This window comes from Schistocerca americana, chromosome 2 (genome assembly GCF_021461395.2).
Source record: "Schistocerca americana isolate TAMUIC-IGC-003095 chromosome 2, iqSchAmer2.1, whole genome shotgun sequence".
NCBI lineage: Eukaryota > Metazoa > Arthropoda > Insecta > Orthoptera > Acrididae > Schistocerca > Schistocerca americana.
In genome coordinates this window covers 695,896,097-695,908,300 of record NC_060120.1, presented here as the reverse complement: position 1 = coordinate 695,908,300, position 12,204 = coordinate 695,896,097, and the positions used below count along the sequence as shown (strand labels likewise).

The following is a 12,204-nucleotide window of genomic DNA, read 5'->3' as shown; positions in this document are numbered from 1 at the left end:
AGGCCAACCGAACTCAACAGGACTTTCTGAGCACTCTCCTCGGTTGAAGACTTCTTTATCAACCGTGTAAGAGTTCTAATGACTTCGTTCATGGAGCCTTAACTCAGCTTCCTATATGTCCGCGGACCTAGGAAGTCGGCTATCTTACTGTGACAGTGGGTCTCGTTCGTGGCTGATCGATTACAGTACAGGCGGTATACCACTGCAAACAGTAATTAACGTAATTAAACCTAGGTGAAACAATCCACTGCGTCTTAAAGCGGAACGACCACATAAAACAAATAGCAGGTAAGATTGAGATTCATTGGGAGAATCTTTAGGAAACGTAATTCTTCCACGAAATAATTGGCTTACAAAACATTCGTTCAACGGATTGTTGAGTATTGCTCAACAGTCTGGGACCAAACCAAGTAGGTTTAATAGAGGAAGCCGGCCGGAGTGGCCGTGCGGTTCTAGGCGCTACAGTCTGGAACCGAGCGGTCGCTACGGTCTCAGTTTCGAATCCTGCCTCGGGCATGGATGTGTGTGATGTTCTGAGGTTAGTTAGGTTTAATTAGTTCTAGGTGACTGATGACCTCAGAAGTTAAGTCGCATAGTGCTCAGAGCCATTTGAACCATTTAGTAGAGGAGATACAGAAGACCTAATGAAAAGCGGTGTGTTTCGTTACAGGATTGTTTACTTGGTGGGAGAGCCGTACGGGGAGCCTCAACAAACTCCAGTGACAGAAGCTACAATAGAGGGGTTGTGAATCATAGAGAGGTTTATTGTTGAAATTTAGAGAGCTTGTGTTGCAGGAAGAGTCAGGCAGCAAACCACTTTATCCCAAACACGTCCCACGAAATGATCAGGACGAGAAAATCAGAGAAATTAAATGTCTTACGGAGGTTTACCGACAACCATTTTCGTTCCTACGCACCATTCATGAATGAAACAGGAAAACTGGAGGAAAAGGTTGTGGTACCACAAGTACCCTCTGCCACTCACCTTAAGGTGGCGTGCGGAGTGTAGATGCCAATTTAGAATTCTACCATTCATGAAATACGTTTCACAGTCACAAGGATAAGTGCACGAGTTGTGCGTAATATTTTTTCCCGACTGTCTGTATATGATTTAGTCCAGGATTGACTCGTTGTTTGTATGTGTACCTTTTATGATTGATTGCTCTTTTTGCTAGCTTCTGTGCTTCAGAAAGTTCTATCATTTCTCTATATTATAGGCACAATGCTATAGATCATTCTACAGTAGGAATAATGTAACATATAGTAACAAATAGGCTGTGTTGTTGCCTTTTTGATTTGTTCAAGTTTTACTATTTTGTGCTATTCTTACGCACGTCACATTGTTGTTGATGTGACAGTACAAATCGGGCATCGCTGTAGTTAAAAAAAAAAGTGTACTGATTACACTGACACAAGAAGGTTGTTCGATGTGAACAGGATGCTCAGAAAATCAAGACGGAGAAGCGCTTTGACGCAATGGTTTCGGGTCAGATAGTGTGCGTCAAAGATGACAATAATAAGCGTGTGAGACTGTGAATTAATGGCTTTAATTTGGCATTCCTGTAAAGAGGCAAAACGAAAATGGTGAAGGTAGTTGTGTTTTAGCTTTGAGTGGTTCGTAAAGTGAGGATGTACGTTACCGGCACTGGTGACAATTAGGTGTTATGTATGTTGGCAGCGTAGAGAACATCTGGGATGTACTGTGTTTTGGTTTATGAACCGGCGTAGTTTCTGTTGCACGGTTAGGATATGGACAAATAATTTTCTTTAGAAAATGGAAGATATACAGCTCACTGAAAGTGAACAGCGGTACTTTGGTGACTTGTTTGCATGCTGTGATTTAGAAAATACAGGAAAAATACCATTGTCTAAAGCAGCCGAACTGTTTAAGTCTGCAAATCTCCCTATTGGTATCTTGAAACAGGTATGTTCACATTTTGTGTGCCTTCTACTTGGAATATAATACACAAAAATAAAGAGAATGGATCTTTGCTGCTGTTTGAACGTTACGGTAAGTGATTATTAATTTCGGTTCCTGATTGCTTGCTCATAGGGACTTGGCTGTCATTAAGCATTCATAATATTTCCGTGTTGTGTTGCTGCTGCTCACGCGTTTGCGAAGTCGTTGTATTGCTGTGTTCACAGTGAAGGCTAATTTGTAGGTGAATTTTGTTCGTAGTGTTAATAATTTTGCAAAAGCAGATTTATATGAAATGAAATGAGAGGGAACTGGACATTGGTACCATTTCCTTTGGTATGTCATGATGTTTATCCTGTGTAAGATAATAGACCTGTTTCCTACTGTCTGGACAATATCAATGAAGTCCTGATCATTATTTGATACAAAATATTCTGGTCACTACTAAGGTATGTTGGCTACACATTCCCTTGGTTAATATGGCATTGTATCACTGTTTTTGTGAAGAAATCAATTTTATGTACTGTTGCTATAGGAGCAAGGGGTGTCTTCAAGACAGGATTATGGACTGGATGTGATATACTATAGATGTGGGGAGAAAAGTGTTAACCTGTTATAAAATATAGGCTTGAAAGCCCTGATTCCAGATCTCTAGAAGGAAATGCGGTGCAATACTTACTAATAGTGATTTCATGTTCATATGTTCCAAGAACATATGAAGTATTCTCTTGGGAATGGTTTTACAATGATGATCAAATATAAGTAGGCTGTAGTTGTTGTAGAACCTTCTTTCTACTAGCATCATCCAGACACATTTGTTTGTTTATTTTTATTCAACCTTGAAGGGTCATCTCATAATGGTGGAGAGATTGTCATGGTAATAGGATTCTAGTGAAAATAAATAGTTCAAAATATATATACAAGTATTAGGAGGAAAGTGGAAGAAAGTGATCAGTGAATGTAGAAGACACTCAGAAGCATTCCTGCAAAATGGTAGGAGCCTAGTTTGGAATGAAGATGTCCCACAAAAAAGCAAAGATATAATGTATAGAAATTACTAAATCACAACACTTAGCCAATACATTTAAAACATGGTAATGAAGAAACAAGATGTAAGCAGGTTGCAAGCATCTGAAATGAAGTTCCCCAGAGGTAGGATAGGAGTAAAACGAAGAGATAGTATGAGGAATGAAAGGGGAGTATTGAAAGAAGAACCTTTGCAAAGCAGGATAGAAAAAGGTTAAGATTGTATGGGCAGTTAAAAGAGAATGGAAAGCAAGAGGATTCCCAGGAAGATACATGAAATGGAGATACAAAGAAAATTACCAAGAGGAAGACAGAGGGACAGGTGACTGAAAGGTGTAGAGGAGTGTGTTAAAAGAACAGGAAGGACTGGACCGGAGTGGACACAGAAAGATGGTGGGAAAACAGGACTAGATGATGAGGCTTATGTTCCAAACAAACCCAGCTTGGGGCTGGAAACTGTTAAAGATGATGATGATGATGATGATGATGATGATGATGATAAGAAGACACAAGTATACTTGAGGGTAAGACACGTGATTATTACATCTCAGACAGACCCTTTTGTATATGTCAACATATCGAAGATATTGTGTTTATGTGCCTCAGATATCTTTTTGTGGTATTGATATCACAACTGGGGTTGGGGGGCGGGGGGGGGGGGGACTTGAAACTAAACATTTAGAAGCAAGGCACAATTTAAAACTAGTCTACAGGTTTGACTTTCTCATTGAGTCATTGATCCACATGCAAATTAATAGGCTACACGTTGGCCCGATAGTGGAAGAGGGTCGTGAAGAATGTGGAGTGAAAGATGGAATATATTAGTATAGACAATAATCATTGCAAATAGGTACAGTGTGATTAATCTTAGTTTGTCTGTAATAATTTTAGATTTATTTATTTTCCTCCTTTTATACAGCTGTCAATAGACATAAAATTGTAAAATCCACAGTACTTGGTTGTTTCTTGTGTATTGATGCATTCTTGTTGTTTACACAGATTTCTTGTTGTCCACATATGAATATTAAGTGAGGCATTACTAATGTGATATGTAGAAACTTACAATCTTTTCATTTAATGAATGAGTTGCCTCCTCAAACTTATTATTCGTCCTGTAGTTAGATGCAAAGTGTACTGTTTGTGCTAATGATCAGAAGCACAACAAATAAGCCATTGTAAAATTATTAACTCAATATGTTCATTTACGTATGTACTGGAAACTGTTAATACTCTTTTTTTTTAAAAAAGCCAATGTTCACTGAATCTATTGTACTCCTACAGTGTATTCTAAGCATACTGCACACTTGTTGCAAGTTGTCATGTAACTTCATTAAGTTGGAAGGTGAACAAAAAGTAGAAGCTGTTAATTTTCATCTATAATATTGTTTGTAATACTCCTTTTAGACAGCTTTTTTAAGCCAAATTTTGGATTATCAAGGTAGAACTGATCATCCAGAACCATTATTCTTGTTTAATTTTGGTTAACTCTGCCCAGATTCAAATTTTCTGTTCTTGTTTCATTATTGACACAAAAAACTGGCTGAAAATGCAACATTTGTTTTACCATCAAAGGAATCGTTCACATGCTGTTAAAGTAATGGAACATTACATACCAAATGAACCAGTGGTCCCCACTTAACCATGACTATTGGTTCATGCTTCAGGATGTGTCCTGTCAGCTGATAACTTCTTTTAGTTAAGTTCTGCCATAACATTCATTTCTCCCCAGTTTGATTCAGTGCCGCATCATTACTTTTCTGATGCACCCAACTAATTTTTGTCATTCTTCTGCAGCAGCAGCATCATATTTTAAAAGCTTCTGTTTTCCTCTTATCTCCATTAGTTATTCCCCATGTTTCCCTTTCTTCCATATAAATAGTTTTAGAAAATACTTTGTAGCACTAGAATTTATATTCAAAGTTACTAGATTTCTGTCTTCAGAAATACTTTTCTTGCTACTGTATGTCTACATTTTGTATCCTCTCTACTTCAGCTGTTATCGGTTGCTTTGCTGCCCACATAGCAAAACCCATCTACTACTTCTAGTGTTTCATTTGCTAATCTGACTCCAATACCATTGACTGACTTAATTTCACTGAATTCCATTACCCATGTTTTACTTTTGTTGATATTTATTGCACAACGTCTTTTCAAGACACTAACCACTTCATTCAAGTATTCTTCCAAGTCCTTTGCAATGTGTGGTCGTAAACTTAAATTTTTATTTCTTCTCTCTGAACTCTAATTCCCTTTCCAGATCTCTGTCTGGTGTCTTTTATTGCTTGCTCAATGCACAGATCGAGAGACATGATGGTCTGTAAATCTATAATTGCTATAAACACAAGCTCGCCTTCGTTCAACCTATCTTTCAAGTTAACTGTATTGTCAGTATTGCATTGCATGATTATACATTTCTCCAGAAGTCAAACTGATTGTTTCTGAGGTCGGGTTCAACCAGTTTTTTCCATTCTTATGTAAATAACTGTGTCAGTATTTTGCAACCATGATACATTAAATTCATGATTCGGCAATATTCTTGCCTGTCGGGACCTGCATTTTTGAAACTGGAATAATTGGCGTTTCCTTCAAGTCTGAGGGATTTTGCCTGTTTTGTATATCTTGCACACCGGGTAGTACTGTTTTGCCTTGGTATGTTCTCAAAAGGATATCAGTAATTAAGGGAACGTTGTTAACTCTGCAGAGGCTGTGTTTTGACTGAAACTGTTCTGCACTCTGTCAATTTTTTCCTCGTAATATTATATCTCCCATCTCATCTTCATCTACTTACTCATCTCACCTGATAATATTTGTTGGTTCATTTCCTTTGTACAGCTTTTTTTTCTGTATTCCTTCCATCTTCCAGTGTTTTTGCTTCCCATTTCCCAATTTTTCTTAGTATTGGATTGCACTCTGAGATTTTGATATTCATGCAGAGGCTTCTCTTTCCTGCAAAGGTTTCTTGAGTTTTCTTTTAGGTAGCACTATCTATAGTTGTAACTTCTTCTACCCCTTTGCATTTCTCCTCTAGCTATTGCTACTTAGTTATTTTGCACCTTCTATGGATATAATTTTTTAGATGACTTTATTTCCTTTTTCCTGCTTCATTTGCTGCATTTTTGTTCTTTCGCCTTTTGTAGACTAAGTACAGTGTCTTGTGTGTTATCTGAGGATTTCTACAAGGCATTGTCTTTTACAATTTTCTCCTCTGCAGCTATTTCATCTCCGTGGCCTATTGGCTCCGTGCCAGGGCGGTTTCTGCCTGGGTCACTCTACCACTGATAATCTTGTGTCCCTCGAGTCTACCATCCGAACAGCCTTTTCCAGATGCCAACACCTGGTTGCCATCTTTTTTGATGTGCGAAAAGTGTATGACATGACCTGGCAACATCACACCCTTGCCACATCATAAGGGTGGGGTCTCTGAATTCCGCTCCCAAATTTTATCCAAAATTTCCTGTCCCTTTGTACTTTCCATGTCCAAGTTGGTGCCTCCCATAGTTCCCCCCCCCCCCCCCCCCCCCCCCCCCACTCCCCCCCATATCCAGGAGAATGGGGTCCCTCAGGACTCTGTATTGAGTGTACCTCTATTTTTAGTGGCCATTAACAGTCTAGCAGCTGCTGTAGGGCCGTCCTTTTCACCCTCTCCGTATGCAGAAGACTTCTGCATTTTGTACAGCTCCACCAGTACTGGTGTTGCTGAGCGGTGCCTACAGGGAGCCATCCCCAAAGTGCAGTCTTGGGTACTAGCCCATGGCTTCCAGTTTTTGGCCCCAATGTTGGAACTTTATCTTACTGACAATCCTCTCACTGTAGTGGAGTCCTTCCATTGCAGGTCAGGCATGCACAACTGCTCACCCGTTACGTTGCACATGTTTGTATTTCTCCTGCACATCCTTTTCCCACCCACAGTGATTCATCTCCTGCATTGGTGGCCCAGGTCAGGGCTTGCAGTTGCAGTTCGTGTCCGATCCTTTCTATCGTTTAGATAGTCCTTGTCTTTACCACCTATACTCAAGGTCCATTCGCGTACACCTCCATGGGGTACACCTAGGCCGGGGCTTCACCTGGACCTTTCACGTGGCCCAAAGGACTCAGTTCCCCCCATGACTCTCTGCCGTCACTTCCTCTCGACTCTTCAAATGTACCGAGGCCATGAAGTGGTTTACGACGATGGTTGATGGTCACGTAGGTTTCGCGTATGCCCATGGAGGACATATTGAACAGCATTCCTTGCCCGGTGGTTGCAGTTTTTCACTGCAGAGCTGGTGGCTATATTTCGTGCTCTTGAGCTCATCCGTTCATGTGCTGTGGAGTCGTTTCTTCTGTATATTGACTCCTTGAGCAGCTTACAAGCTATTGACCAGTGCTACCCTTGTCATCCTTTGGTAGTGACCGTCCAGGAGTCCATCTATGCCCTGGTACAGTCCGGTCATTCAGTGGTGTTTGTGTGGACCCCAGGACATGTCAGAACTTGCTGACAGACTACACAGAAACCGCTTATGGAGATCGGCGTTACAGTAACTGTCCTGCGTTTCTTATTACGCCGCCAGGTTTTTTGGCTTTGGAAGACGGAATGGCATAGTCACAGTACGCACAACAAACTGCATGCCATTAGGGAGACTATGAATGTGTGGCAGTCCTCCACGCAGGCCTCTCGCAGGGACTTTGTGTTTCTCTGCTGGCTCCGCATTGGCCACGCTTGTGTGACCCACCTCCTGCGCCATGAAGACCTGCCTCAGTATTGATGCGGCGCACGTTTGACAGTGCCCCATATTCTGGTGAACTGTCCCACTTTGACTGCCCTGCGACGAATCTTCGGTTACCGGACTTGTTGCCGCTAATTTTATCTGACAGCGCCTCATTGGCTGATCTAGTTTTACATTTTATTCGTGAGGACAGGTTTTATCATTTAATTTAAGTTTTAGTGCATGTCCTTTGTCCCTCTATGTCCTCCACCCTAACGCTTTTAGTGTGGACGTTTTAATGTGTTGCGGAGTGGCTGGCTTCTCCTTTTTATTCTCATAGTCAGCCAGCCATGGTAATCTGTTTTGTCGTTTTAATCTCTTCTACCTGTTTCTTGTGTTTCTGTGGTTTTCTTCTCCCTGTTTGTCCATTTAAGTGTTTGTTGCACTTCCGTCGTTCTTGTGGTTTTCCTTTCTCTCCGGTCCGTGTTGTTAATCTCTCTTGTTTGATTCTCACCCGTGTGGCATTGCTTAATTCGGAACAAGGGTCCGATGACCTAGCAGTTTGGTCCCTTCCCCCCTCTCTTCAACCAACCAACCAAACTGAAGGTGGTTTGATAAAGAGATTGTTTTACGTATCGTTTGATATCAAAAAACTTTTATCTCCAGCCTGATGTCTACTGCCGACGTGTTCTAGTCTGTTACACCAGCTTAAAATTTGTATTCTCAACCATAGATACTGACGCGCAGTCTGTGTGAAATTTATTTTTACTTCTAGTATTGTGATTGTGAATTGCAGAGCTCATTGTAAATTCACTTTTGTGATTAACCACAAATACTATTAGATATATTAGTATACATACTAGCATGTATGGTACCTGTAGGAATCCGTAAAGGTCCCTGAACAAATTTCAGCAAAATGTACAGTTCAACTTTTTATATGTTCCTGTTGAATTATTGCTTATCTGACCATAGCTGCATTGCTTTGTAAGATATACCACTGGGAAGTATTGAGTGAAAATATGCAGTGTACAATAACTATGAGCAGTCCAGGATGGAATAGTATGGAAAGGATATATTGCAGCTCACTGCAGAAGAAAACTCACTCACATCCAGTCAAGCATATATATATATATATATATATCTCTCTCTCTCTCTCTCTCTCTCTCTCTCTCTCTCTCTCTCTATGCTCTTGTATAATCACTCACACAGGGTTTGTAAGGATAAGATTAGAATAATTACAGCATGCACAGAGGCATTCAACTTAGTTCCATACGTGAATGGAATGGGAGGAAACCCTAATACACACGCACACGCGCACACACACACACACACACACACACACACACACACACACACACACACACACACAGAGAGAGAGAGAGAGAGAGAGAGAGAGAGAGAGAGAGAGAGAGAGAGATTCCTAGATCTTATAAGCTCTCAATCCAAAGAATTTTGGTATTCTTTTTTGTTGTGCGTATCTGTGACTCATCTCCTCCTCCTCCTCCTCCATGTGTTGTGGTTAAAGTACATTTATGGCGTCGGTGGCTCTTCAACTGCATGCTGTTGTTGAAAATTTGTTTCTGTTGGTCGTAGCCAATTGGGTAACAGTATACTTTAGTCACTGAAAATCTGCAGGAGATACGAATTGATTACAGTTGTTTTCAACATGGATAGTGTGAAACTGATGATTTTTCATCTGTCTGTTATGGATTATAAAGTTGGTTACTGGTTTTCGTATGCATTTATTGGAGTATGGCAGGATTTCTCAGGATATTGTTTCGTAATTTCAGTGTTATAGTTTGGTTGTGAGTTGGTGAAGCCAACAAGTGTGAATGGAGGAAAACTGGCTGTGGCAGTGGACTAAATTTGTAGCATAGCTTGATGATCATTTCGAAACCTTGCATTTTTAAAATGTCCCAATTCCAAGGTTGTTGCTGAACAGGAAACTAAGAATTCAGTTTAAATTTTATGGAATATTTTGTGTTATATTATGAAAATGTACTGCACAATATATTCCATCTATATCTATACTTTGCAAACCAATGTGAGATGCATGGCAGGGGGTATGTCCCCCTGTACCAGTTATTAGGGTGTTTTCCCATTCCATTCATGTATGGAACATAGGAAGAATGATTGTTTGAATGTCTCTGTGCATGCTGTAATTATTCTAATCTTAGTCTCACAATCCTTGTGTGTGTGTGTGTGTGTGTGTGTGTGTGTGTGTGGGTGGGGGGGGGGGGGGTACATAGGGGGGGGTTGTCGTATATTCTTAGAATCATCATTTAAAGCCGGATCTTGAAACTTTAACAGACTTTCTGGTGTTAGTTTACATCTCTCTCCAAGAGTCTTCAAATTCAGTGTCTCTGTGACACCCCTCACACAGCTCAAGCAGACCTGTGACTTTGTGCTGCCCTTCTCTGTATATGTTCAGTATCCCCTATTAGTCCTGTTTGGTATGGGTCCCACACACTTCAGCAGTATTCTAGAACTGTTTGCACAAGTGATTTGTAAGCAATCTGCTGTGTAGACTGATTGCACTTCCCCACTATTATACCAATAAACTGCTGTACCTGTGACTGAGTATATGTGAGCATGCCATTTCATATCTCTACAAAGTGTTATACCCAGGTATTTGTATGAGTTGGCCAAGTCCTACAGTGATGGTTGATCGATATTAAAGTAATAAGGTACTATGCTTTATTTATTTATTTTGAAGTGCACAATTTTACATTTCTAAACATTTAAAGCAAGTTGCCAATCTTTGCACAACTTTGAAATCTTATCTGACTGAATATTTATGCTGATTCTTTCAGATAGCACTTCATTATAGATAACTATATCATCTGCAAAAAGTCTGAGTTTACTAATAATATTGTCTGCAAGGTCATTAATGTACAACATGAACAGCAAGGGTCCCAGCACACTTCCCTGGGGCACATCTGACGTTACTTCCATGTCTAACGATGACTCTCCATCCAAGATAAGATGCTGCAACCCACCTACCAAAAATTCGTCAGTCCAGCTATCACATAATTTAATACGCTCCACATCTTTTTGACTACAGGTATCGAACACTTCCCTCATTGTTTCCCTCATACTATCTAATCGTCGTACTGATCATTCGTCATGTTTATTGCCCATGATTCAGCACTCACTGCTGCCAACTGCAACACACAACGCAAAAGTCGCTAACATCATTAGTGCGCTTTTACTGTGCTGAGTAGCAATCTATACTTTCCATATTGTTGTTAAATACAATGAGAGAGATTTCTCAGTGTGCATAGAGAGAACTGATCTTTTTGGTTAACTGTAACTGTGTAAAAAAAAGTTCTGTTTTATGGTTATCATGACAAAGAAGAGTGCATTGATTGTATGTAGGGATCCCAGCTTCCAGTTGTTTGCTGCCAATGAAACTTTAATTAAAAATAGACCGAAAACCACATTATGCTTTTAAGTGCACATAAGTATTGTTGAAACTTCTGAAAGACATTGAAACTTCTGAAAGGCATGATCGAAGGAAATAAAATGGAAGGATACAGTAATGATATTGTTATTACATAGTCAAAATTGCACTCTGATCACATCATTGTAGTTTGATATTTTTCTACCTAAGTGATAATGGTTAATATTATGCCCTAAGAACTAAGTTACATCCATTTCAGTTTTAATGATAGAGATTGAGGTGTGAAATACCTTGCATTACTGGTAAAGATTTATACTTGAGGCAGAACGTAATGAGTGTTATGAGAATTCGATAAAAAATTTTTCCTCGGACAGGTATCTGTAAGAATAATAATGAAGCACTATTGATTTGTAATTATCTGCATTTTCTTTGTATTGGCAGTCATATGTTATTGCACTACTGGTAATGTCAGTTACCACAGGTCAGCTGGTGAATGAATTTGTCTGTTCAGTAGGTTACTTGTTCTCAATACAATTAAATTAAAAATATTTAAAGAGTGAACTACATCTTGTAGCATGAGAATTTCTTTGGTACATATTTAAGCAGAAGAAAATGTTGTAAATTTATTATTCCAGCAGCATAATGCAAAAAAATATTCTTTTTTAAATATTTAACACGCATGTGCAAAGTTCAGATAAGCTCATGTCATGAGAGCTGCAGATAAGATGTTAGTAGGTGGGGATCAGTCACTTTGCTCCTGATACAGTACTGCCCCAGAGCGAATACTACATGAAAAATTCTGGACCTTTAATTTGGTGCGCATTTCAAAATATGATTCAACCATTGTGATGTAGGTTTAACATGATTAAGAGGCATTATTTTTGTCATGTGCAAAGTCAGTTGTTTAAGTAAGACAGCAGTTAGTCAACAGTCTTTCTGTTGTTAATAATTATGCTGTTAATATGGTTCTTAGGTGAGACATTGGATGTTGTGAAATTTCCACGTTATTTTATCAATGCAACTGACTGTCATCCTCATGTGTGGCGAACACACTGCTGAGGTTGTGACCAAGGCCTCCTAGTTATGGCAGTCTGAGAAGAAGCTGCACAGGCATGCGTGCATCAGATTCTGTGACAAAGATGAAGCAACAGCTTCGACACATGTGCAGAGCC

At 39.7% G+C, this 12,204-nt stretch overlaps 1 protein-coding gene across 2 annotated transcripts in view; it reads left to right on the top strand.

Annotated features, from left to right (window-relative positions):
• Positions 1-1,519: 1,519 nt before the first annotated feature.
• Positions 1,520-12,204, top strand: part of LOC124593897 (ralBP1-associated Eps domain-containing protein 2) — a 126,815-nt gene continuing 116,130 nt past the window's right edge. Inside the window, exon 1 of one of the 2 annotated variants that reach the window (XM_047132245.1) lies at positions 1,520-1,924. In XM_047132245.1, coding sequence (XP_046988201.1) covers positions 1,775-1,924 — 150 coding nt within the window. In that variant the 5' untranslated portion in view covers positions 1,520-1,774. The remainder of the gene's footprint in view (positions 1,925-12,204) is intronic. The other variant, XM_047132244.1, reaches the window with a different exon arrangement.